Raw genomic sequence first — 26,209 nt, forward strand, 5'->3', positions numbered from 1 at the left:
CCTCCTCAGGGTCCCCCTCGGCCGTGCCGGGCACGGTCCCTGCAGCCAGGCCCTGTTCCAAGGGCAGGAACTCCATGAGGCGGAGGCTCTAATAAGGAGTTGTTAATAGAGTTGTTAATAACCCTCCAGGAGCAGGGTCCGGGGGTGCTCTCTGGCGTCCCCTCCCCTGCCGGGGGCCGGCTGGGGCTCCCCAGGTCTCGGCTCCGGTAAATCCCCCCCTGAGCCCCGCTGCCTCCCCGACCCCCAGAGCCTCCGCCGGGCCCGCCCGCCTGAGGGCAGGGCTCCGTGACGTCATCCCTCCGCGCCCGGCCCCGCCCCTCCGCCCCCCCGCCCGGCCGCCGCCGCCATGGAGTCGAACCGGGACGAGGCGGAGCGGTGCATTGGCATTGCGCTGGCCGCCATCAAAGCCAACCAGCCCGACAAGGCCCGCCGCTTCCTGGAGAAGGCGCAGCGCTTGTACCCCTCGCAGCGGGTCCGCGGTGAGCGCCAGGCCGGGGGCGCGGACGGGGGGCCCGGGGGAGCGCGGCCTGAGCGGCTGCCGCCGGGCCTGACCTCTCACCCTCATGGCGCCTGCGCGGTGCGCGCGGGGCACGCCGGGAAAGCGAGTTCGTCGGGGGGCCCGGGGCGTGTCCGGGGGTCTGGGACCGGCTACTGACGGGCCGGGACCGGCTACTTGACGGCCCGCGGCCTCTGTTTTTAGCGGTGGCCCTCAGTGAGGAGAGCGCTGGGAAGGGGGCCGGCTCCGCGCTGCTGTGGGAGCCCTGAGGTGCGCGCACAGCAGCCCGCTGCTGCCGGAGCAGCGCTGAGGGGAGGGAAGGGGCTTGGCAAGGCGAGGGGAAAGTTCTCAGGGGGCTTCGAAAAGCCCTTCTCCTCCTCCGATTCCTCCTTTCCTACACCTCTATTTTCCCATTACACTCCTATTTCTCCACTTCTCCTCCTGTTGTTTGTCCCCTCGTATTCCTCCTTTTCCTCCCCTATTCCTTCTTTCCTATTCCTCCTCTCCTTCTATTCTTACCCTGTTTCTGTCCCTCTCCTCCTTCTGTTCTTTTCCTCCTCCTCCTGTTCCTCTCCTCTTCCTGTTTTTCTCCTCCTCCTCCTCTTATTCCTGTTCCTCTCCTCCTCCCATTCCTCCCCTCCCTCTCCCGTTCCTCTCCTCCGTGTTCCTGCATTCCCCTTCGTGTTTCTTCTCTCCTCCTGCTCTTCCTCATCTCTTCCTCTTATCCATCCTCTCCTCCTCATCCTTCTCCATTCCTCCTCCTCTCCTCTTGCTCTTCCTCCTGTTTCCATCGTATTCCTGCTCTCCCTACCCTGTTCCTTCTGTGTTTGCAGACAGACAGACAGGCCGTGGCTGAGCCCACGCTCTCGCACGTGTAACAAAACAAGACTCCTCCCCAAGACTTTCTGCCAAACGAAAGATTTTCGTTTGTTTCCATCATTTCCTGAAAGCTTTAATTCATATGGGAAGTGCTTTGTGAAAGCAGCCAAACTCAGTCCTTTCCCTGCATGTTCTTACATGGCAGAATATTATATAATGTAAAAAGCTGTAGATTTTTTTTTTCTTTGACCTCAGCTGAGTTTGGATTCTTTGGCTGAGCTTTGCAGCTTGTTTGCCCCAAGGCTTCCTGTAATCCTGTTTTTTGTTGCACCAGGCCTCTTCCCTCTGCCTCAAACACAGTGTGTGCTGTGCTGTGGTTTTCCTCCCCTCCCTTTCCTCTGGAATTTATACTTCGGTGAAATTACTGGGTAGGAAAAGTGACTTTTGGAGAAAGGCAGAGCCAGCAGGGCAGGTTAATGTTAAACACAACATTTGTACTGATTTATGGCCAAACCCAACCAAGTTTCTCATCCAAGGACCCTTTGCTCCATGTCCTGCTGGCTCTGGATTGGGAAATGCTGCCAGAGATCCCCTGGTGGTCCCTGAGCCTCTGAGGAGCTCCTGGGAAAATCTCTTCCCCAGGAATTCCCCAGGGTTTGGCAACACTCTGCAAACTCTGACCCTGGCTGGGCTTTTTGGGATCAGGGAAGGGTTTTGCAAGGGGATTGCAGCAGAAATCTCCTGTGTCAGGGCACGTTGGCTGAGACACTGTCACACTCTGGTCATCTTTCAGGGGGAGCTGGGGAAAATTTATGGGAAGTTGGGCAAATGTTGGGTAATAAGGGAGGAAAAGTGCCCCATGGCACGTGCTGGGGAGGGCAGTTCTGAGTTGGCAGAACTGCAGCCTAATTCTGCACTCTCTGCTTCAGTAGTCCCTGAATTTGTGCTGTGCTGGGGCTGCAGAGGGTGCAGGAAGCAGCAGGTTTGGGGCTGTACAGCAGAATGGGACTGAGCTGTGGCCAGCTGTGGGTTTCTGTGCTTGGCTTTGGGAAATGCACTCTGGGCAGCAGGAGAGGGGGGATTCTGCCCCTGTGCTCAGGTAAGACCCCACCTGCAGAGCTGGCCCAGCACAGGAGGGACCTGGAGCTGCTGCACAGAGCCCAGGGGAGGCACCAGGGTGATCAAAGGGATGGAGCAGCTCTGCTGGGAGGAAAGGCTGGCACAGCTGGGGCTGGGAGAAGGGTGTGTGGAGACCTCACAGCTCCTTCCAGGGTCTCAAGGGTCTGCAAGAAAATTTGAGAGGGATTTCATCAGGAACTGGAGTGGCAGGCCACAGGGAATGGCTTCCCAGTGCCAGAGGGCAGGGCTGGATGGGATATTGGGAATTAGGAATTGTTCCCTGGCAGGGTGGGCAGGCCCTGGCACAGGGTGCCCAGAGCAGCTGGGGCTGCCCCTGGATCCCTGGCAGTGCCCAAGGCCAGGCTGGACACTGGGGCTTGGAGCAGCCTGGGACAGTGGAGGTGTCCCTGCCATGGCAGGGGTGGGAATGGATGGGCTTTGAGATCTCTTCCCACCCAAACTGTTCTGGGATCAAAATCTCCTGGTAAGCTGTAGGGAACAAAGCCCAAAGCAGCAGGAGGGGTGTGGGTGGGGGAACAGCCTCGTGAGGGGAAATTTAACCTGGAGCAGATTGCTCCAGGTTTGGAAGGAGCAAAACCAAAGATTATCATTCAGTGAACACTGAAGCATTGGAAATATGAGTGAGGGAAAAATTTACTTTTCTAAAAGAAATTAATTTGAAATTTGTGAAGCCCCCAAGCCCAAAAGCTCATCCATTTACTGCTCCTTAGCCCACTGTCCTTGACATCCCTCATCCTCTATTGGCTTTTGGATTCCTGAGTGGATTTTTCTGCCCCCTCTGAGCACTGGGGCCAGATAGGATATCTTGGCTCATCTCTTGGCCTGCAAGTGTTGTTTGCACTTGCCTAAAGAAGGTGATACCCCATAGTGCAAGGTCTGTGCTGTGCAATCCATGGGAGGAGGTGGAACGTCCCTCCCAGTTCTGGGGTCTGGATAAAGGACTGCAAGCTCAGGATACTGGGGCCTGTGTAAATATCCCTGGCTGAGTTTCACTGTAGCATGTGTGCCTGTTCTTTTGAGTGGGGCTGAAGAAATCAGTCTGATGTTGGTTTAAAAAGCAGTTTGGAAAGATGGTGCTGTGCAGCTGCCAGGGAAATGCACGATGGAAGGATGCTTGGAGCCTCCCTCCATTGTGTCCCCTGGAGGGTTAGGCCAGGCCTGCATGTTGGAGAGGATGGAAGTGCCTGAGCCTTGCAAGGAGGAGGAGAAAAGGGAAGGTGGATTTGTCCCCCCAGTAACTGAGAGGCAGGATGGGTTTCACAGCTGCTCCCAGTCCCTAGGTAGTGACAGGAGAACAAAGTGCCCCTGTGAAGAGCTGGCAGCCAGCAGTGCTGCAGCTCTGTCCCCAAAAGGGGAGTGTCCCCGGGGGATTGACAGCCCACAGAATTGTTTTCTAAGCTCTCTAAAGACATGGCATTGTCACATCACTTCCCCAGCACTGTAGGCTCTGAAAAGCAGGAGATAAAGAAGAATAATACACTTTATAGTGTGCTGGAGGACACATTTGGACATGGTTTGCTGTCAAGGAGAGATGGAAGGGAAAAAAGGACAGGGAGACACTGCTTTGCTGATCTGCTGTGGCTCCTGGACTGTCTGGGTGGTCCTGGGGTTTTTGTGGAGGTTTTGTGTGTTGGGAGCAGCAGAACATCTTCAGCAGTGGCCCTCACACCTGGGTGAGAAGCAACAGGAGCTGAGAGATTACATGGGAGGAAAGGTGAGGCTCTTCCTGGGGAAGGCTGGGGGGGCCTTGGGAAGGGGGCAGAGATGAAGAGGAATCTCTTCATGGGAGAGCTGGAAGGGCAGGCTGAGCTTGGTGCTTTGCTCTCGATGTTTTTGTTTCTCTCGTTTCAGTTCTGCTTGAGTCACTCAACAAGAACGAGCAGTCAGCCAATGGCCAGTCCCAGCCCAGGGAATCCACAAACCCTCAGTTCAGGAAAATGAGTGGAGATTTCCCATCAGCCAACGGAGAGGCTGGGGGGGAGGCCCCCAAGGGCTACACTCAGGACCAGCTGGATGCAGTGAAGAGGTTTGTGCACAGCTCTCTGGGGCATTTGTTTGACTTTATCCCATGGTACCCATCTGCTTTTCACAGTATTTTAAAGATTTCAGCTTTGAACCATTTGGAATAGTGTTAAGAGCATGCCCAGGATGATTTATAGCTCCAGCAGCCCTGGTGGGCAGCTGGCTTGGGTCTGCTAGTTTTCCAAACCCTGTTCCAAGCTTCCCTTTATTCCTTTGTCCCATTTGCCCACCCTGGAAGCTGATGGACCGAGCTGCAGGTGCAGTTGCTTGGTAAACTTTGTTTAAGGTTATGGGCATGGCCTGGATTGTGCAAGAACCACTTCAAGGGACTTGCAGGAATGTTTGTTACATCATCCACTTCTCCAAAAACCCAGCCTGCTGGATTCTGTCTCATCATGTAAGAAGCAGAAGCCTTGGCTGGGCTGAGTGTGCCCAGGCAGGATGGGCTGCACACCCTGGGCTGCTCCCTCCTTCCTGCTCTGCAATTCAGCTGATGCAAGTTCTACATCTGGGAATTAGCTGAGGAGAGAGTCAGGTGGGGAGGGAAAGGCCAATCTCCTTCAGGTGCTGTAGTCCTTCCCAAACAGTCTCCAGCACATGGACATGATGAATGTGAAGTTTATTTGCCATTCACGTTCCTGTGTGGGTCTGAGGGGAGGCCCTTCCTCCTGCACTGGCCCAACTCGTTCTGTGCTGGGTCACCCTCTGAGAGCAGGGGCTGAGTAATCCACAGATCCCTGAGCAACACCCTGAAACTGTGCTGCCTGAAGAGTCTCAGAGCTGACAGCTATTCAAGACAAAGAGGTTTTTACTCCTGGAACTCAGTGCTTGCTCCCCTCTCCCCTGGCAGGGTAAAGCAGTGCAAAGATTACTATGAAATTCTGGGAGTCAACAGAGAAGCTTCTGATGAGGATCTGAAAAAGGCCTACAGGAAACTGGCCCTGAAGTTCCACCCGGACAAGAACCATGCACCAGGGGCCACAGAGGCATTCAAAGGTAAAGCCAGCTCCACATTTGTGGTTTGCCCCCAACTCTCACTGAGAGAACCCTTAAAAACAGCCCCACAAGTCAGGCAGAGTGACATAAAGCTGCTCTTTGTGAAGCTGTCTCCCTTCAGAGCTGGTCATGTCATGACCAAAGTATGAGCTTAAAATAATAAATGCAGGCTGGCAAGGTAGGACTCACCTCTGTTGGCTGGGTAAGGAGAAGCCTTCCTTCTCTTTCTCCCAGCAGCTCTTCCCTTCCCTGTGTGTTCCCTGCTCCAAGCTCCTGTCTCACTGCTCAGGAGGGAATTCTGTCAGGAATAACCCAGTTACACCAGAGGCAGACTCAGGGCTCACAAACCCCTCAGGAGAAACATTCCAGGAAACACCCAACCATTTGTGGATGGAACTGGTGGATAGAAATCCCAAGTGGAAGTTTCTAGGGTGGAACTGCAGCAGCCATACAAGTGAGCCCAGCAAAAACTCAGAAAAGGAGCTCTGGTTCTGCTTCAAAGAGCCCAGTTCTCAGACCCTCTCTATAAATGCAGCAGGGATGTTTCCTGGGTAATGAGACACCTTAAGATTGGAGTAATTTTCCAAGAGAGATGCTATTGCTTGGAACATATAATCTCATTTTCCCCTGCAAGCTGTGGAAGTTTGATTATTATCATTGAGCTGAACACAGAGCTCCTTGGTGCCAGTCATACAGCACTGGTTTGGAAGCCATTAAAATAATCTGATTCTGGCCACTTTTTAGAAAGAAATTCTTTACTCAAGACAGTTCTGAGGCTCTGGCACAGCCTGCCCAGAGAAGCTGTGGCTGCCCCTGGATTCCCTGGAAGTTTTCTAGGCCAGGTTAGGCAGGGCTTGGAGCAATCTGGGACATTGGAAGGTGTCCCTGTCCATGGCAGGGAGTGGAATGAGAGGGTCTTCCAGGCACCTTCCACCCCAAAGCAGCCAGATTTTGGGAGTGAAATGCATGAGCCCTTTGCTGGAGCAGGGAGCAGGGCTGGCCTGATGTCAGTGCACTGGTACAGTATTCAGGTGAGCTCCTCACAGACGCAAATTCAGCAGTAAAAGTCTTGGGTAAGGTTTGTTCAAGCCTTTTAAGACTTAAGTCCTTCCCTGATAAGAGTTAGCAAAGAGTGACTGACCCCCAGCTACCTGGGAGAGCCTGTGCTGGTGTGGGGGCAGATGAAAGGGCATCTGCACACAGCTATCAGCTCTGCCTGTGCAGTGCTGCTGCTGCACAGCTCATCCTTGGATCCCTCAGTGGCCAAAGGCAGGTTTCCTCACCTGTAATCTTGAATAATGATGTTTGCCCAAGGCTTTGGCAGGAGTTACGTGCCAGAAGTGGAGCGTTAAGCAAAGTGCCCTTTATCCCCCAGTGTGGGGTTATCTCCTCCAGGCCTTGCCTCCATGGCTTCCTGTCCTTCAGGCCCTGAGCTGAGCTGAAGTCCAGCTGCTCGGTTCCAGAGGGTGAAGGGGGAAACGTGCCCTGCTGTGAGGATATGAGTTAATTTTTCCTAATGTTGATGGATTAGCTGAAGTCTTGGCATTCGCCTTCCCAGTGACCGCTGATAAGGTGCTGAGCCCGTGCCTCAGTGTACAGTTCCAGCTGGCTGCAGGCTGCCTCGTGGCAGATCTGCATCACTGCCTGTCTGCTCCTGGAAAAAGCCTTCAGCCTGGCTACTTGGAACTAAAATCCTGCCTTGGAATGAGGCATTTCTTGGGCTTTGTCAGCACAAAGTGAGACAGTGAAGAAACCCTGAACTGCTCTGTTGTCGTTGCTTCCCTTGTTCTTTGCAGCTGTGTGGTTGATACACTCTGAGTCACTCCTTGTCCAGCAGCTTCCCTGCCTGGCTCTAGAAGTGTTTGCTCTGGGTGCACTAATTATAACCAAGAAGGAGAAGGAGTGTATTGACATTACATCCTCTGCCCTCCAAATCTCCACTCCAAGAAGAAACAGTACACCTCCATCTGGCCATGGGGAAATGCTGAATCTTGGAGCTGATCTCCAGATGAGCACATTATTCCCCTTTTCCCCCTGTTCCATCCCTTCTGCCCCTGCCTTTTACATCCCAGGCACCTTCTGCCATGGACATTTTGGGTCCTTGTGACACAGGGAGGCCTGGGGTGGCTGGGTACAGAGGAAAGTGGGAAGCTGGAATGTGTGGAGAGGTGAGTGCAGAAACAGGAGGGTGGCAGGCAGACATTCTGGGAAAAGGGCTGAAACTCATGAGGCTGGAAGGAGAGGGACCCAGGGACCTGGCAGGGGTTTAGTTCCAGTACATTTCCAGCCTCACAGGCACTGGTTAACAGTCCTTGTAGTTATGCGCCTTGCATGTGGCATCTGGAAGAGCTGAAACTCTTAGCTGATGGATGCAGCTTCTGGCTAATGTTTCCTTAGCAGCTTTTATGGAAAGTTTTAAAGTCCCTTTCAGGGATTTAGCCTGTATTTAAATTCTTTGCAGTTCTAGTTGTAGGCTCTGACAATAAATTCCCTTAGTGCCACTTTTGAATAAAATTTGTCAACTAAAATTTGATTTCCCTACACAGCTGAAGGGTTTCTCTGGGGACATGCACCAAACCCTTATCATTTGAATGAATTAAGGAATTTTTCCCTGTGTGGTTTCCTCCTGCCTGGCTTTGCCCGAGCCGCGTGCCAGGTGCCCATTGCAAAGACGCGGGGGCAGCCGAATCTCTCGCTTTGCACGATGAGAAAGGCAAACGCTGGCACTGTGCGGGGCTGCAGGTGGGAGGAAGGAGCTGATTGAGCTGATTCTTCCTCCCTGTGTGCCACAGCCATCGGGAACGCGTACGCCGTGCTGAGCAGCCCCGAGAAGAGGAAGCAGTACGACCAGTTCGGGGACGAGAAGCTCAGCGCCGCCCGCCACGGCCACAGCCACGCCGACTTCCACCGCGGCTTCGAGGCCGACATCTCCCCCGAGGACCTCTTCAACATGTTCTTTGGGGGTGGCTTTCCTTCCAGTAAGCACCTTCCAGCTGCATTTCTCCTCCTTTTGGTGCGGTTGGGGTTCTTGAGGCTGCGCTGGGTTTGGTGAGGGGGAGTTCTCCCTCCACGTGTGGCCTCGAGTTTCTTGAATGGTTCATCTTTGGACAGCTCAGCAGCCATCAGAGCTGGACTGCTTCCCAGCCTCAGGTGTTTGTTTGCGTGCTGGCAACATCAGCTGCTGTTAGGGTGGGTGGAATGCTAGAACAAAAAGTGACTTGTTTTAAGGGTTGTTGTGAAAATAATCCTGTCTTGAGGAAGGCTTTTCTGCCTGGTGGTTTTGGAATTTAAATCTTCTTATCAGAGCAAACTGTGGTAACACCTGGGCCTTGTTCTTCATCTCTGTCTGCTCCACCACACAGCTAGAACAGGTTCTCCAAGATCAGTGGCCACTTCCTTCTCTCCCCTGTGCCCCAAAAAAAAAAAAGGAAAATAGTATTTCTACAGCATAATTTAGACCTTGTGAATTGAAAAATAAATCTGCATCCTGTCTGTCCACAGTGCTGATCATGGCTTGGGGAGCAGGAAAGAATCTGTTCCTTTACTTGCTCAAAAGACACAGATTCCATGTCAGGAGAAGGGTATTTTGGAAGACTCCTTTGTATTTGTTCACTCAAATCTGACTGGAAGTGGACACAGGGCTTCTTGGACCTCTGTGGACCAACTTGAAAAAAAAATTTGGTTTCAGTTAAGAAAATTCACTCTGGTAGCTCTTTCCTGTCTGGAATCTGAGCGCTAACACCCCAACACCAGAGGCTCAAAAGCATCTGGAAGCCTTTTGCAGCATTTGTGCTCTGCCTGGCAGAGAGGCCAAGAAGCTACTCCTGCAAAAACAGCATGTTGCTATTTCAGCTCAGTCTCTTTTTCCCTTTCCTTGCTGTCCTGAGAGAATTGAGGGCTGCTCTCTCAGCCTGGCTCCCTTTGCAGCTGTAGCTTTGACATTTAAAACAAGACATGGAGGAGCTTTGTTGGCAGGGTGGGAAAAAGCCCAGAATTATTTCTGTTTGTAACTGGTTTTAATCTATTCCATCAGAAGGGAGAAGGCCTGTGCAGGGTGTTCTCTCTCTATAGCTGACCCTGCTCTGGGCAGGAGGTTGAACTTCCTGAGGTCACTTCCAAGCTGAGTTTTCACACAATCCTGCAAAATCTTACAGAAGGAGCTCTGTGCCCACTCTGCACTCAAACCACCTCAGGAATATCCTGTTTCAGCCTGTAAGCAGGTGAAACATGGATCATGGCCACCTTTTGTGGTCCCTCCCTGGCCAGGCAGCAGCAGCCTCATACTCCACACTGTGACTTTGGAGTAAGAGTTTTCTTCTTCCTCCAGGCAATGTGCACGTGTACAGCAATGGCAGGATGAGGTATGCCTACCACCAGAGGCAGGACAGGCGGGAGCACCAGGGGGATGTAAGTGGAAAACACCTGGGACCTGGGAGGCTGGAGGTTTTCCCAGCACAGCACTGGGAGCTGGTTCCTGGGCCTGGCTTGTGAAACAGTCCTGCTTGTTGCCACCCTCTCAAACAGAAAGCTGGAGCCAGGGTTATTATGGCTGTTGTCTGGACAGAGCCAATTTTATTGTAAAAAAACAAACAGGAACTTCCTGGATATTTTTATCTCCAGCTTGAAGGTGGAACTGAAGGGAGCTTAGGAGGTGAGGGAGAGGGGGAGTTACCTTTATCTGTCCAGCACTGAAAAGGGGAGAAGGCCATCCATATAACCAGCCCTGCTCCCTAGTTTGCTCTAGAAAAACGAGCTGTGGGCATGAGGCTTTTGGAATTCCCTGCCAGGGCTCCCCCTGGCAGTGCCCTCTGCCCATTGTCACATCCAGAGAAGGGCCAGGGGGGTTGGACCCTCAGAGTCACACTGTCCTGTGGGCTGCTGGGTTCCCCCTCACACTGTCCTGTGGGCTGCTGGGTTCCCCCCAGCTAGTTTGGGCCACTCCCTGTGAAAAGCAGGAGAGAGGAGGTTGTGTTGGAGCACTGGGAGGGAAGGAGGGAGGGAGGTGCCATGGGGTCCTTGTCCAGCTGTGTGGGTGGCACTGCACTGTGTGTTTCTGTTCCCTCAGGGTGGCCTGGGGCTGTTTGTCCAGCTGATGCCCATCCTCATCCTGATCATCGTGTCAGCTCTCAGCCAGATGATGGTCTCCAGCCCACCCTACAGTTTGAGCCACAGGCTGTTAGTACCCATTCCTCTAAACCTTACCCACATGGGGAGGGGGTGGCCTCTGGAGGGCTGTGGTGGGGCAGGGATCTTCCCTCTTTCTTCCTTTGGGTTTTTTTGCTTCATCTCCTGACCCCGTGGCTCCTGCTGCCAGTGAAGTCTTTGTGGTTCTCACACAGGTGTGAGATACAAGGTGCAGGGAGAGTTGGAGAGTGCTCAGTTCCCTGATGGAGAGAGTTCCTTGCCAGGGACCTTCTGCAGTCCATACCCACAGCTGTGTCTGTCATGGAAAGGGACAAAGTGGTTTGGGGAGGCTGCAGGCCAGCACTGAAATCTCATATGGAGCAAACTGAGGTGCAGAGTGTGAAAAACAAAAGCCATGTTCTCCATGAAAGCCTTAGCACAACACAGCAGAGGAAGAGGATAAGGAATAAAAGTCACTCCCAGAGAAATCCCCTCTTTCTGAGCTCTCATCTTGCCATGAAATAGCTTTGGCCAGACATTGAGGATGTGAAAGTGAAACTGCTCTGTTCTAGATCTGTGGAAATGCCCCATCTGCTCCCTCTGGTGACTAATGGAATGTGTCCTCATTCTTAGTCACTGTGCAGTGCTAACAAAGAGTGGGAAAACAGGCTTGGTTTCTGTCTGCTTGCATCATTCCTGGCAAAGGCTTGGTGCATGTTCAGTATGAGTTCTTATGTGCATTTAGAGAGGGCAGACCTGGTGTTCCTGCCTATTTTCACAGGTAGCAATGTTTCCATTGATTATAGAATCCCGGAAGGCTTTGGATTGCAAGGGGCCTTAAAATTACCTTGTTCCACCCCTTGCCATGGCCATGGACACAGCCCACTAGACCAGGTTGCTCCAAGCCCCATCTAACCTGGCCTTGAACAATTCCAGGGGAGGGGCTGATGTTAAATGCTATAAAACCCAACTCAGATTCAGAGCAAAGACTGTGGCATTGGTGCTTGGGACCAGAAGATGGGATGGTTTTGGCACAGTTCAGGGTCATTCTGAGGGGGTGAAGGGTGTTGAGCTGTGATTTCCACAGCTGGCATTAGCATTGTAAAACTAAGCATAATCCACATGGACCAGTTTGGTTAAACTGGTGAAGAGTCTGAAGGGAGGGAGCATTTAAGTGGGCAGGGATTTGCTTCCAGCCTTGCCAGCTGCCAGAGGAAGCCATCCCTGAGCCCCAGATGTTTCTCTGCTGCCCCATTCCCTGTTCCCTGTCTCTGCACACTCAGGTAGCAGCAAGCAACCCTATTTCCAAGGCTGGATTTGGACAAGGGTGGGAAGTGAGCTCCTGCAGCCCTGCCAGAGGCTTCCTGAGCAGGCAGGATGTTGGAGCTGGTTTGAGGTGCTGCAGGGCCGGCAGGAGGAGCTGCTGCATCACTCACTGGAAGGGAAAGCTGTGCCTCAGCTCAGGAGCAGGGGAACAGAAGCTTTGAACCCACAGATTTAAATGCCACCCCTCCATAGTGAAGGTGTCACTGAGGAGGGCAGAGTCCTAAAGAACCACTGTTACCTTTGTAAATCTCTTCCAAAAAGGATCTTCCTGCTGGAAGAGCTGCCTGGCTGTGGGCCTGATTGTTACTGTTCAGTAACACCTCATGGAATTGGCCTGACTTAATTGCATGGCTGACTGCAGGTGACAGGTTTCTTGTGCCCTGATTTTCATGCTTCACACCCCAGTGTGCTGCTGCAGCCCTGCCATTCCCAATCCTTCTCCTGTGAGGGCACACTCTGCAGTCCCATCTTTATCCAGGAGAGGAATATGAGCTTTGGGAGAGCTCAGGGCTCTGTCTTGACAGAGAAAATAGTGAACTTGGCTTTTTCCAAGCTGCACCTCTGCCTTGAGAAATCCCAGCAGAGCTCTGTGCTCCTGTTCAGCCCATTCAGTTACCCAGCACTGGGCCTTGGTGAAACATGCAGGAGCCTTGGGATCCCACCTGTATCCTCTGATAACAGACTGAAAGGTGAGCTGGATGAGTTCATGTTTAGAGCTGGCTCAAGAATCAGGCTGCTCTCAGTGCAGCAGCAGCTGGTATTTATCACAGGGAGCTTTGGGCACGTCTCCAGGTGGAGCCCTTGTGGCAAATGCAGTGTTTGGGCCCAGCTCCTGTGTTACAGCTCACACACACGCCCTAGGGAGGGTCTCTAGGTTTGCTGGGCTGTCAGGGGAAGCAAGAGCAGGGCTTTGTCTGAAATGCAAATCCACTGGGCCAGGGGAGGAAGAGGTTTCCTTCTGGAAAGTTCTTTCTGTGCTGGTTGATGCAGGCCAGGGCACAGAGCGGGTCCGATCTTGCAAATGGAGGAAATTACAGATTTAATAATTGAACGAAAATTCCAGGGAACATTTTATTTTAATTTATGGGCAATGTATCTTGGAATTATGTGTGTATTCAGAGCCCTGCCCACCTTGCTGGAGGCCTGGCAGCTTCTCTCTCCCTGTGTTGGATTGGTTTCCACCAGAAATGCTGCTCCCTTCCACCCTCCAAGCCGGTGGCTGGATACGGGTGAGGGATGTTTCCTGCTGTTTGGAATCACATCGCCCAAGCTGGGGGCTTTGCTGTGCCCTTGAAACGTGTCCCACACTGCTGTGCTCTTGTCCCTGCACCAGGTCTGTGGGTCACACACACAGGAGGGTCACAGAGCACTTGAAAGTCCCCTACTACGTGTCCGAGAGCTTTGCCGAGGAGTACACGGGCACGAACCTGAAGAACGTGGAGCGGAGCGTGGAGGACGACTACATAGCAAACCTTAGGAACAACTGCTGGAGGGAGAAGCAGCAGAGTGAGTAGTGAGGGGTCAGCAGCTGCTCCATGGGCTGGCTTTGGAATGTCTTTGACTGAGGACTAAGTCGTGCTGAAGTTATACTTTAACACGGTGCCAGCACATTTCCTGTGTCGTTGGCTTTGTTTTTTCCAGTCTATGACTTCATGACAGGCCCGGTATGTGGGGGTTTTTTGTTTTGTTTGCTTTTTAATGCTGCTGCAGAACTGGTCAGACAGGAGCTGTGCCCCAGAGGTTCCCCTGCCGTGTCAGCAGGATACCTCTGATTTCCAGTGGAGGGGGAAGGTAGAACCTCCAGGATCCCTGCTAGCCCTGTGTCATATTTCAGTTGTTCAAGGATGGTGCTGGAAAGTCTGCTGCCCATGGTGTCATGGTCCCACATCCCACCCCTGCTCCCAGGGGGCTGCCCAGGCAGACGATCCAGCCAGACATCCTGGCAGCAGAGGGTGGTGAGGGCAGCGAGTCCAGGGGCAACCTGTGTGCTCTGGCTGCTGTAGTGGTCACAGCTCTTGGAGCACTGGCTGGGATAGGATTTCAGCTCTGGAATGCCAGAGGGGCTGTGATCATCCCTGGGTGGTGCCAGACTCACAGAGCCCTGCTGGGGTAACCTTTGTGTGGGCTGCCCATGCATGTCCTGGCACTGGAGCTGGGTTCCCTTGGCTTTTCCCAGGATGGATGAGCTGTCAGCAGCTCTTACGCCCATCCTGTCCCAAAGGGCGCGGGGCATTTCCTCATCCTCATCCTCATCCTTTGCTCCACCTCGGACAGCTGGAGGTGCCTCCTGTTCCCAGCAGAGCCGGTGGGGGAGCAGGGCCTGGCAGGGGAGTCCCTTCCAGAGGGCATTCCTGACCCTGAGCTTTTCCCTTTGCAGAGGAAGGCTTGTTGTACCGGGCACGCTACTTCGGGGACTCGGACCTGTACCAGCGGGCACAGAAGATGGGCACCCCCAGCTGTAGCAGACTGTCAGACGTCCAGGCCTCCCTGCACGGATAGTGCCAGCCCAAGTACGAGCCGGGAGCAGGGAACCCCAGTGTTTTTCTCACTGAAAGCCCTGAGTGAGACCCAGCCCTCCAGGAGTGTCCTGGGGGCGCACACGCGCAGCCTCCCCTCCGCCGGCGCTCCCGCGTTAATCGGGAATCGATTGGGTTTCGTTTGCATGTCGGCTCCCCCGGCTCTCTCCAGGCTCCCTCTTTTCTCTGGCCTCTAGGAGCAGGGCACAATCCCTTGGTGAGGTTGGGAGTTTCTTAGGCGCTGTGGCATCCAGCCCCCACTTTTTAATGATCCCTTGGTTTTGGTTGCTTTGGTGTCTGTTTTGCTGGGAAAGCTGTTAGCCCTGGCACGTGACAGGGAATGGAGTCCCACCCAACAGATGTTCCTTGTCCCCCCTCCTGTTGCCTTCCCATTCAAGGAGAACAAAGCAAATGTTCCCAGCAGGTTGTAGAAGTAGCTTATTGGGTTAAACTGGCAATCAAAGTAAGAGCAGCTGGGGGGGAGGTCTGGAAGATTTGGGGGTTGGAGAGCTTGGATTAAGGAGAGCCCGGATAACACATGTGAGATCAGATGTGCTGGGAGAACTGCACCAAAGTAACGAAAAAAAATTGCCACAGGGTTTGGAGTCCTTTTTCTGCATAAATTTTTGGGCTCATTTCACTTACCAGGTACTGCTGGGCTGCCTGTGAAATGTGCAGATCCCACTATCCCAAAATTATCTGAGCACAGGATTTCTATAGAAAAACTCCTGGGTGAAGCTTGTTCCATGTCTTGTATGGACACCATTCCGGCTCACAGGGACTCCTTGAGGATGCTGGCTGCTGAGCTGCTTGATTTGCACTTTTGGGGGTTGTTTTCCTCAGCATCTGAAAGTTTGGCCTTTAAAGCAAATCCTCTGGGGCACACTGGGCTTTTCCTTGGGTGTATCCTGGTTTTGGATCCGTTCCTACCTTGATCCTCCAGCTCTCTCCTTTGGACGACTGCGCCTCTTCTGGTGTTAATTACCTGCTTTTCTTTAATTCCCTCCCTGCACCCGTGCTCTGGGAAGAGCCTGGAGAAGCTGCTGCCTGTGCTGTGGGGTGGGGAAGCAAGGGGGAGTCACAGATTGGCCTCAGACTGACACCGCTGCCGCTTTTGTTCCCAGAGCGTCAAACGCCCGAAGACTTTTGGGGAAGTGCACTGAGCCGAGGTGACAGACTTTGCTCTTTAAAAAGAATCAAACCTTACTTTAAACATGGAATTGGAGAATTAGCAACGCACAACTGCCCCTCTTTCTTCTCTCTGCCTCTCTCTGACGATGGCAGGCAGCGCTTGGGACAGGAAATCCAGCTCTCTTGTCTTCCTCCTCCCCTCCCAACGCTGCTGGCGTGCTCCCAGGATCCCACAAGGATCCCACAGCCCCTGGAACAGACACACAGAGTGTAAAAGAACCCAGACTAACTGTAGAAGCCTGAAGCAGAAGGAGACCCTTCGCCGCTGCTAATGGAGAGAGAAGTGGGATTTTGTTGATAAAAGAAGACACTAAAGAAAAAGAAGAGAAAATATAATCTATTTAGCATTAATTTATAGCTGTATATATGTTGTACTTTTAAACTATGCAGGGGTTGGATGATTAAATTATTTTGGTTTCTGCCCATTTTGGGGAGCAGGGCAGCAGGAAGCCTCTTCCCAGCGTGTCTCTGTCCACAGCACTTTCCTGCCTGGAAAACAGGAATCCCTTTGCAGTTGCTGTCCTTTGCTCCTGGGAGGACAATCTGTGGATGGGGACGTCCATACACCTGCTCTTGGGGTTCTGATGACACCAAACCCCAAAGGTGCAGGGCTCCCAGAGAAGGGGGGAGCCCTGTGCAGAGCCGTGGATTTGCAGCGTCGGCGGAGCCGGGGGTCAGCTGAGCCGCCAGCCAGGGGAAGGATTGTCCTGGATGGATTTTGCTCGTCAGTCTTTGGTTGATTTGTGCATGTAACTCCTTTTTCTGCCGAGTCTGCTGGAATTCTGCCTGGTAATCAGCGTGCTCCGTGCAGAGAGGGCTTTCCAACGGCCCTTTGTTGGGAGGTGCTGTGCTCATCCCCCCAGGCACCCAGCCCTGCCCTCACACCCCGCCTCGTGTTTCCTGCAGGACACCTGCAAAATGCCACAGATCCATAAGGAACAAAGCATTCTGTTGGAAGAAGTTCTGCTGGGGGAGATCAGGGGGTGTCTGATCTGCCCTGTGCCTGCCCCACCACGGGCAGGACCAGCGTGAGCTGCTCCAGGTGAGTCAGGAGCCATCTCTTGGAAGCAAAGCCAGCACGAGCAGAGCCACTTCCCATGGAATAAACAGGATTATTTAATTTTTTGGGTTTTTTTTTTTTTTTGTTCTTGCTGCTCTGCAGCTCATTTGTGTCTAAAGACATTTCCAGTGCAAACCATCCCCTGGCACGGTCAGGGGATTGAACTGGGAGCACAGCAGCTCCCGGGTGGGCTGGCAGAGGAGGTTTTATCCCGTTGTCCTTAGGAATCCATGCGCTCTGTCTTGGCTGTTTATTTATTTTGTGAAATCTCAGCCTCCCGTTGGCTGCAGGCCCTGTTATCCCACAGCCACCACTGCTTGGACCTGATTTTAAGGGGTTTTATTATTTCTTTTTTTTTTTTTTAATGGTTCCTCCACCTTCAGAAAAATTGGGTGGAAGTTGAGGAGTGGAAATGGCGCTCGATAGAGGCACAGGGATGATGGGGACGGGGTTGAACCAAAATCCTGCTCACAGAAGGAGCTGGATGTGTTGCCCAGTGCCATTCCCTGCCTGGAGCCTGCCTGCCAAAACCTTCAGGTTCTTTTTCCTGGTAGATACCCACAGATCACAAGGAGGGAGAAGGCATCGATCCCAGTGGATGCTCACAGAGGCTGTATCTCTCGATTTAGTTAATTATACAATTGTACATCTATAAATAAATGTTTATAATGTGAAAGGCTCCAGCTGGGTTGGTGTCCTGTGGATTCCCTGCTCCAACCAGCTCTGGTTTTGCAGCTCCTCAGTGGTGGATGGAATTTGGGGTCTTTGCCATCCCAAAGGCCCTGTGGGGGCTGCGCAGAGGTGCAGAGGGAAGGACAGGGAGGGGATGGAGAGGTTGTGGTGCCCCTGGCAAGGTGACAGCGAGCACCAGCAGGGCACCTTTGCTTCAGACCTGTTCTGCTGGGGTGTTCCCAGAAGGGCCTTCCTCCCATTAGCCCCTCATCCTCTGGCTGAGCCTTATTCTCACCCTAGGATGCCACCTGGCAGCATTATCCTGGCATTGGAAGGAGCCCTGTGGGCACCATCCCCATCAGGTGGGCAGGAAGACTCTGGGCTGCCTTTGTTCCAGGCAGAGACACTGCCTTGGGTGCCCTTCCTGCTGGCAGGGGTGGGAATCTGCCAGCTGCTGGCCCCAGAGCCTTGGTGTGGATTTGGTATGGGTCTCTTTTCCTCCCCACTGGAGGAAGCTGTGGAAGTACTTTTGGTACATCAAAGTGCTGGAAGCTTTGGGTGGGAATTTCCCCCTTTTCCCCCTTCTCTCAGAGGCAAGAGTGGGAATTTCTCCCCTTTCTCTTTTTTCCCCTGCTCTCAGAGGCCAAGGGTCAGGTCCCTGCCATTCCCCCTCTGTGGTGAGTCAGCCCTGCCAGCACAGGGCACACCCACAGCCCAGGTTTTGGGGTGGTTTTGCTGCATTTTGGGTCATTCCCAGCCCGGAGCAATGGGAGACACTCTTGAATTTCAGGGTGTGCTGGTCCCTGCCCACTCACCAAAGGTGTGGGTGGTTTGAGCTGCCCATTAGCTCGTTAGCCCAAGCTTTTAATTGGAGCAGCTGCCAAAGGCAGGGAGGCATCAAAGGCAGGCAGGTGCTCCAGGAATATCCTCCTCTGGCAGGTAGGGAGCCAAGGAGACCCCTCTTCCCCCCATCATTGTTTTTGGTAGGAAAAACATGAGGGTTTAGCACTATGCTGGGATTTAATCCCTCATTTGCATTATTGCTGCTGATGCCCCCAAAAATCTCCCTTTCCGCTGCTGGCACCTGGGATCCCTGGGCTGATGCTGGTGCCACAAATAGCCCAACACTTCCCAGGTCCCAAAATATCCCTCTGCATAACCCCTGCCATGGGAGACATTTGATCCAGCCTCGCTGGAAGCTTCTGCACCTTCCAGGGAGCTGCCAAACCCCAAGGACCTTGAGACTCCCCCAAATTTCTCAGGGAAAGGCCATTTTGCTATAAATAAAAGCAAAGTTTCACCTTCATAACTGGGGCTGTGACTGGGTGGTGCCACACAGAAGGTTTTGCTGGGCACCCCCAGGACAGAGGCTGTGCTGGCTTTTGGTAGTTTTGCTGGGGTTTTCTTTTGGTTTTCTTGGTGTGATAATTTAAAAAATTGGATGTGGAGCCCTTTGCCTTCTCTGAGAGTGGCTGGTGGGGGTGACAAGCAGGGGTCACGCTGCTGCTGGCAGCACAGGAGCAGGGCCACCCCGTTAGGAGCTGGCTGTTTAAAACTCCCCGTGTTTCTGGAGCTGTGAATACACGGCCAGAGCCAGGGGCAGGGCTGGCAGCACCACCAGTCTCCTGCTGTGCCCTCCCCGGGATCAGCGCTGTCTCCAGCCCGGGCTGCCCAGGGAACTCGCGCTTTGGAGCTCCCTTTCCACCCCTCTCCGTGTCCCCGGGGGGGGTTGGTGCTGGATGACCCCACAGGGGATGCCCCTCACGTGAAGGGGGCATGCTCTAGCATGTGATCCTTTGAGAAATGCTCCAAACCCCAAAAGTTTAGGGGAAATCCTCCCCTCTTTGCACACGTGTGTGTAAAGGTGCATTTCCAGCTATGCGAGCCTGGCACTGCTCATTGCCCTGACTGCTGCGAGGTGATATTTACACCAACACTCCAGTTATGGGTCATTCATATCAAAAACAAGGATTTTATAGTGAAAATTCTCATCAAAAAGTCAGTGTTTGTCTGTCCACAGTGATACAGTTTGTCCACAGGGGTATTAAAAAAAAAAAACAAACAAAACTCAAACAAGACAGGGCTGAGCCAGGACGAGCTCACATGTGAATGAAATGGCTTTTCAGGCTGGTTTTATCCCCCGCCCTGCACCTTCCACGGTCTGCTCGTTTGCCAAGCAGCTTAATTACCCTTGAGTGAAAGCCTCTTCCCCGAGGCCTCTAATTGCAGGTTTGGGTAATTGGCCTCAGTGTTGCAGAGTGTGTTTGGGGCTGGGCCGTGCTCCCCCCGGCAGGTGTGACCCTCCTCCTCCTCAGTCCCAGTTTTTGAGCCCGTTCTCCTGGGTTTCTGCCCCAGGAGGAGCAGCAGCCCCTCGCTGGGTGTTGGGGGCTCCTGGCTGGGCTTGAGCAGCTCGGGGTCCTGACTCAGCCCCCTGAGTCACAGCCCCATGAGCAGTGGGGGCAGTGGGATTCCCCACCATTCCCAAAACATCCAGCTCCCAACCGCAGGGCTGCCCTGCCAGGGAAAGGCTTCCCGAGGGTGCCGGCTGGGAATTTCAATCCACCGGTTGCATCATCCCTCCCCCAGCAGAGGTGACAACAGGGAGACAGACGGCAGCTTATCAATCAAGACAAGTTTTATTAGAAAAGTAAAAAAAACCACCCGACACGATTGCATAGGAATTCTCGCACTTGAACATCAAGTGTATGAGTGTAAACTGTAACCAACGGAGTGCCCCCAGCGTGTCGGGGCCAGGGTCCTGCCCTCCGGCCCCTCTCCCGATCAAAGACAATTCCAGCCGGGCTCGGCCTTTGATCCAGACCCCCTCCCCCGAGACCCCATTGATTACAATCCTGGTTTACAAAAAAAACCCCCATGATTGATCAGGCATCGGGAGACCGGCACCCCTCCAGCAGCCCCGCTGCCGCCTCCGGGAGCGCCGGGATCACCCCGCAATCACCGACGGCGTGGAGCGACCTCCGCCCGGCATGTCCCGGCTGCTCCACGCCAGGGATGTCCCGGTTCGGGCAGGGCCATGGGGGACCTCGGCCTGCCCCAGCTATTTCCACCTACAGCCCTACTCCAGCCTAACCTAAACTACAGCGGCTGCAGGAGCCGCCACGCTCTGCCCGGCTCTTCCGAAGCACTTGGGAAGTGGCTCCTCCGGCGCGGCCCATCAGCACTCCTCGATCAGCAGCTGCTCGGAGCTGTACAGCTTCTTCTTCATCACCCTGAAGCCCGTGCTCAGCTTCAGCGGCGCGAAGGCCGGCCCCGAGGCGAAGAGTCCCTGGATCTTGGGCCAGAGGCGGGAGTCCAGCCGGAGCACCAGGGTGAGCTGGAAGGTGGGCACCACGCCGGGGTCGGCGGCGATGTGCCCCACGTCGTGGCAGGCCTTGCCGTGCTCCACGCACAGGTCCAGGAGGGCCCCGCGCAGCCCGCAGGGTTCGCTGCACGCCAGGCGCAGCAGCTCCGCCCGCACCTGCGCCTGCAGCTGGGCCGGCATCAGGAGCCGCCAGCAGCGCTTGGAGCCCAGCGGGGCCCGGCCCAGCGCGGCCCGCACCTCGTCCAGCAGGCTGGCGCACAGCAGCTCGTCCTCGGGGTCGTGCAGCAGCTCCAGGTCCATGTCCGGCAGGGAGACGCCCTCGGCATACTCGGCATCTGCGGAAGGTATAAGGCGGGTCAGCGCCGGGGGTGCGAGACACCGATGGCAGGGGTTCAGGGGTGTAGCAGGGGTGCGCCGGTGGCTCTGGGACACACCGGGGGCTTGGCACAGCACCTCCACCCCTCCGCCCAGGGACCCTCATCCATCCATCCATCCTGCAGCCCCTGAGGGACCCGCACTCACCTCCCTCGAGCCGGAGGCGCTGCCCAGAGACTCGCAGTCGGAGGTCTCCAGGCGGCCCCGCTCGCCGCCCGCCAGCCGCTCCCACAGCCCGGGCATGGCTCCGGACACGGCACCACCCAATCGGGCCCGGCTCCGCCGCCGCTCTGCCCACACCGCCCGCACCCCACCCTTATATAGCCGCGGCGCGCCGGGACACGCCCCCCTCCCGCGCCCGCCAATGGGAGCGCGGGGCACGTCCGCGGCGTCTCTCCTGCCCGGTGACAGCGGGGAGGCCACGCCCCCTCCGTGGGCCACGCCCCCTGGCGGCCGGCGCGGCCCCGGGCGCTGCAAACGGGAGCCGCGGTTGCATCAGGGCCGGCCCGGGATACCGGGGCTGCCCCGCACCCACCCCGGCCCCGCCGCACAGCACCCCCGGACACCCCCCGGCCCGCACAGCACCCCGGGGCCAGCCCATCGCTCGGGCACACCATCACGTCCCGGTGGGGAGGGGGACACCCGCCGTGTCACCGCGGTCCCCGACCCTCCGTGAGCCGGGAAGCCGATGAGGGTTCCCCCATGGGTTACTGGGGTTTGATCCGCCCCGTCTGCCAGGAGGTGTTCGCGCGGTGGCACCGGCGCGTGCTGCTGCCCTGGCATGGGATGGAGCCCTGCAGCCAACCCCACCGGGAGCCCACCGGGGTCCCGGGGTCCCGTTCGCTGGCCTTGTCCCGCTTTCCTGAGGCAGGAACGGATGGTGGAGTGAAACCTGTTGGAGACCAAGGGGTGCGGGGGTAGGGCACTGCCAGGCTGGGATGGGGTTCTGCTACTGAGCAGGGCACTGGCCAGGCTGTGGAAACCCCATCTGCCATCCCTGGTGTCCCCTAAATTTGGGATGGGGTTCTGCTAAGTGCCAGGCTGTGGGTACCCCATCTGCCATCCCTGGTGTCCCCTAAATTTGGGATGGGGTTCTGCCCAGTGCCTTGCTGTGTGTAACCCCCATCTGCTTTCCCTGAGGTGTCCTAAATGTGGGATGGGGTTCACTCAGTGCCAGGCTGTGGTCACCCCATTTGCCATCCCTGGTGTCCCCTAAATTAGGGATGGGGTTCACTCAGTGCCAGGCTCTGGCACCCCCACCTGCCTTCCCTGGTGTCCCCTAAATGTGGGATGGGGTTCAGCCAGTGCCATGCTGTGGGTACCCCCATCTGCCATCCCTGGTGTCCCCTAAATGTGGGCTGGGGTTCACTCAGTGCCAGTCTGTGGGTACCCCCACCTGCCCTCCCTGGTGTCCCCTAAATGTGGGATGGGGTTCACTCAGTGCCAGGCTCTGGCACCCGCACCTGCCCTCCCTGGGGTCTCCCAGATCCCGCCCGGGACACGGCCGAGCCCCCGGTGTGGCGGTGTCCCCCGCGGCCGTGCCGGTCCCCACGTACGTGACCTTTCCCAAGGCAGCCCCTGCGGAGCGAAGGAGCGCAGTGGGAGATAAAGGGCTTTGTTTGTCCTCCCGCTGCGCTGCCTGCGGCTTTATCGGAGGGGCTGAGCACGCTCCGAAGCCACCCTGGGCTCTATCTTGGCTGCTGTCCTTCCCGAGCCCGCAGGGATAAGAGCCCGGCGATAAACACGGAGCGGGGCACACGGGGCACGGGTCCCCCACCCACTGCCACCCAAAGCGGGCACAAAGGGCTCTGGGCACCCCCACCGGCAGCTGCAGCTGCTTTTCAGGGGTCACAGCTTGAATCCATCTGCGTTTTGGGCGTGGAAGGCTGAGCTGGGGGAGTGGGTAGCATCCCAGGGAGCGGAGGAGAGGTGTGGGGAGTTGGGAACAAGTCCTGGCTTGCACCCACAGCTTGCAGAGATACTCCTTCGGTTTTTGGGACAAAAAAAATGAACAATACCCCAGCCCCCAGCTGTTAAAAATACACCCCAATATTTGCACACTCAGCGGGACGGTGCTTGGGATCCTGTTTTTCACAAAATGCATCCCGTGGGTTATTTCTTCCCACAACCACCAAGTCATTGGTACGAATGTTGGCTGGGTGAGGCTGAAAATAGATGAGGATCTGCTGGTTTGGGGGGTCAAAACAGGGGGGAAGCAGCAAATAAACAAAAAAAGAGGTAAAGGACCACAGGGAAGGCGCCCTGCTAAAAATAAGCTGGAATTCTAGAGCCAAGCATAAATATTTTTCTTTCTTTGCCATAACATCTCCTGGTAGGCAGCAGAGCAACAGCTCTGGTGCGATGGCAAGTTTTAAAGGGAAATGTAATTTTTGATCCCTGCAATAAAATAATCCAGCTGGGAGGGGAGGGAGGGGAGGCAATGTGGGGCTGGCAGCTCCTTCTGCTTCCCAAAAGAAGCTGAGATCCAGGCCACTCCTCTGCAGCGGGGCCTCTAGGAATGGTTTTGGGCTGGAAAGCAAAGTTTTAGCGTTGGTAATCCCTGCACTTCCCCTCCCCTGGTGCTGCTGCTGGCAGTGAACCCGGGGTGGTTTCTGTGGAGGAGCAGCGTGTCTTTCCCCCTGACCTGCTGTCCTTTCTGTGAGAGCAGAGATTGAGGCTTTCTGGACACTCTGTTCCCAGCCAGCTGTGCCTGCCCCCTGTGTCTGGGCTAGATTGACTCCATCGTTCTGATTTCCAGCCCGGCTTTGCAAAGGGTTAAGCAGGAGCCGGGGGAGCGGCTGGCACTGGGGAGGGTCCTTGGCTGGGCCCCTGCCCCGATGTGCTGAGCTCAGCGCTTTTGCAGGCCGCAGGGGGAGGGGGCTGGGAAGGAGGAGGAGGAGGAAGAGGAGGAGGAGGAAGGGAGGAGATGTACTGAGGGGCTCAGCGAGTGCTCTGGCTCACGTCGGCTGCAAACTGTGCCCCTGTACGGTGGGGAGCAAATTCCTGCCCCATGGGCTACTGCTATGGAGGAGTACCCGGCTTCGTGTTTTTTCCCCAAAAAGTCACTTTTAGGTAAATTTACACCCTGTTTTGTCACATTGGGCTGGCACACGCACATCACCGGGATCCTTTGTGTCCAAGCCACAGAGGGGCTGAGACCATGGCTTTTTCTGTGCCTGGTGGGGTGGGTGTCCCTCACAGCGCGTCCCTGCTGGTGGCTGGAGGTGACAGGCACAGAGGGTGACCCTGCATCCCCCGAGCCCGTGGCCAGCTCCGGCAGGTGAGCTTTGGCTGCGTGGGACGCGTGGCAGGTCCCGGCGTGCCGCTGGCCGGGCAGGCCTGTGCCACAGCCAAACCTTGCGGGCCCGTCTCTCGCCCTGGGACAAGCAGCTGCAGGAGCCGGGCGGGGGAGCAGGGAACGTGCATCCATGAGGGTGGTGGCAGCCAGGATGCCGAGTTGAGAGCTGGGTTGAGTGCCGGGTCGGCACCGTGTCGTTGGCAGGGTGTGGGCCACGAAACTCCTCTCGCCTTGGGTGCTTCTGGGGGAGAAGATGGCAGAGGGTGTTTCTGGGGGTGCTGCCCCACACTGCTGCATCCTGGATGCTGGGAGAGGCCCTCCCTGCGGGCGGCCTGCCCGGGCAGCCGGGCGAGCGCGTGCCTTGGCCCCGTGGCCGGCGCTGGGGCCCTGGCCAGCGGCGAGAGGAGCCGGGGAGGGGAGGTGTGAGCGGGGCCTGTGCCGGTACATAACGTTCTGCTGCGAGCACCCACAGGAAAACCAACAGCAGCTCTGAACGAGGCTCTTTGTTCGGCTCTTTTTTTATTTTCCCTCCCCTCCCCGCATCAAGTTTTTCTGGCAGCTGCCGGGCTCCCTCCTCCCTGCAGCCCCCCGAGCTCCCGGGACCCCGGGCTAGGGGGACGTGGGGCTTCCACCCTCCAAGGAGAAATATCCACGGCTGGCGCAGCCCCACCGATCTGCAAAGCAGGAAACAGGCTGGTTTGGGAGTTTCCAGCTGCCAGGGAAAACCTGGGTTTGGAGGAGGGGGAGTGTGGAAGGCTTTGCCCGTACGGATCCCTCCAGTTCTCCCTGCCTTACATAAAGTGTTTACTGAGAGGTAGGAGGGAACGGCCAACAACATGTTTTTGCATTCGTAGTACTGTACAGGGTGAACTTTTCACTTCCTCTCAATGGCTCTCACACATGTGTCTATTTTGGTGCTGGGCACACATACAAACACACCATGTACAGCACGGAGCTGGGGACGTTCCCTGCTCTGTCCCAGCACAAGAAACTGCTGCAAAACAAGCAATGGGAGGAGGGTGAGGGGGAGAAATCTCAGCCCCGCCGTGTTCAGGATCTGGATGGGGAAGTCTGGGCAGTGCTTGGGCACTGCATCCCCTGGGCAGAGCTGCAGGCACGGAGCCCCTGGCATCCCAGGAGGGCTGGCAGGGTGGAAAAGTTTCCCAAGTTGAGCAGTGAAAAGGAAAAGCTCTTTCTGTGCCTGATTGTGGTGGGTCAGCGAGCAGGGGTTACCGGGTGTGAGCGAGGGAGTTTGGGGGATCTGCTGCTCCATTCCCAAACCCCACAATGATATGGGGTGAGGATTTTTGGCAGGTTTGGCCAAGGTAGATGTAGGTGGCTGGAGTGAGCAGGATTAAAAATAGATGCCACCAAGCAAACAAAAAAGTGGAGGGCTGAAGCACTCCCTTCTTTCCCGAGCAAGCCCATCTGGGATGGAGTTTGAATCCCGCCTGCCGTCACGTTTGGAGCCGCTGACTGTGCAGGAGGCCCCCGCAGAGCAGGGCCTGGCAGCTCTCCAAGGCTGGGGAGGAGGTTTTCCGGGCTGGGGCCGTGGCTGGGGTGGCCAGCGTGGGACAGTCTCAGCTGAGCTCAGCCCTACGTGAGAACGCCCCTGTGCCGCTCCTGCAGCCGCGGTGAATTTCCACGGAGCTGGAATTGCGGCTTCGCCCGCGGCTCAGGCAGCGTGGGGCTCTGGATTGCCCACAGCTGGCTCTGGCACTGCAACTGATTTATGCACAGCAACACACACAGAAGGTGGCTCTATGCTTTTCCCCCTCAGTTTTAGCTAATTGCTGGTGATCTGAAATGGGAATGGATCCCAGTTAATCTGTTTCAATGCAGATGTGGCTGG

The 26,209-nt window shown here is 55.5% G+C and overlaps 2 protein-coding genes across 4 annotated transcripts; one reads left to right on the forward strand and one right to left on the reverse strand.

Annotated features, from left to right (window-relative positions):
* The first annotated feature begins 318 nt into the window (after positions 1–318).
* On the forward strand, positions 319–17,373 carry DNAJB12 (DnaJ heat shock protein family (Hsp40) member B12). Of its 3 annotated transcripts, none has more exons than XM_036385780.2 (9): positions 319–479; positions 4,307–4,481; positions 5,328–5,473; positions 8,266–8,451; positions 9,801–9,880; positions 10,539–10,648; positions 13,257–13,429; positions 14,301–14,433; positions 15,088–17,373. In XM_036385780.2, the coding sequence occupies exons 1-8, from the start codon at positions 347–349 to the stop codon at positions 14,420–14,422; spliced, it is 1,125 nt and encodes a 374-aa protein (XP_036241673.1). In that variant the 5' UTR covers positions 319–346; the 3' UTR covers positions 14,423–14,433; positions 15,088–17,373. The 3 variants fall into 3 exon arrangements, with proteins under 3 accessions (XP_036241673.1, XP_036241675.1, XP_036241672.1); XM_036385782.2 differs by having other exon boundaries at positions 15,468–17,373; XM_036385779.2 differs by having other exon boundaries at positions 14,301–17,373.
* Positions 17,374–19,979: 2,606 nt separating this feature from the next.
* Positions 19,980–21,333, reverse strand: DDIT4 (DNA damage inducible transcript 4). Its single transcript, XM_054515628.1, has one exon. It carries the CDS (start codon positions 20,982–20,984, stop codon positions 20,538–20,540), a length of 447 nt encoding a protein of 148 aa, XP_054371603.1. The 5' UTR covers positions 20,985–21,333; the 3' UTR covers positions 19,980–20,537.
* Between the last annotated feature and the right edge of the window lie 4,876 nt (positions 21,334–26,209).

The sequence above is a fragment of the Molothrus ater genome, chromosome 8, assembly GCF_012460135.2.
Source record: "Molothrus ater isolate BHLD 08-10-18 breed brown headed cowbird chromosome 8, BPBGC_Mater_1.1, whole genome shotgun sequence".
Classification (NCBI taxonomy): domain Eukaryota; kingdom Metazoa; phylum Chordata; class Aves; order Passeriformes; family Icteridae; genus Molothrus; species Molothrus ater.

Coding starts and splice junctions, on each gene's coding strand:
- DDIT4 (XM_054515628.1), bottom strand. CDS start 20,984: ATGGACCTGGAGCTGCTGCACGACCCCGAGGACGAGCTGCTGTGCGCC.
- DNAJB12 (XM_036385779.2), top strand. CDS start 347: ATGGAGTCGAACCGGGACGAGGCGGAGCGGTGCATTGGCATTGCGCTG. Junction 480..4,306: donor CCCCTCGCAGCGGGTCCGCG/GTGAGCGCCAGG, acceptor CTCTCGTTTCAG/TTCTGCTTGAGTCACTCAAC. Junction 5,474..8,265: donor GGCCACAGAGGCATTCAAAG/GTAAAGCCAGCT, acceptor TGTGTGCCACAG/CCATCGGGAACGCGTACGCC.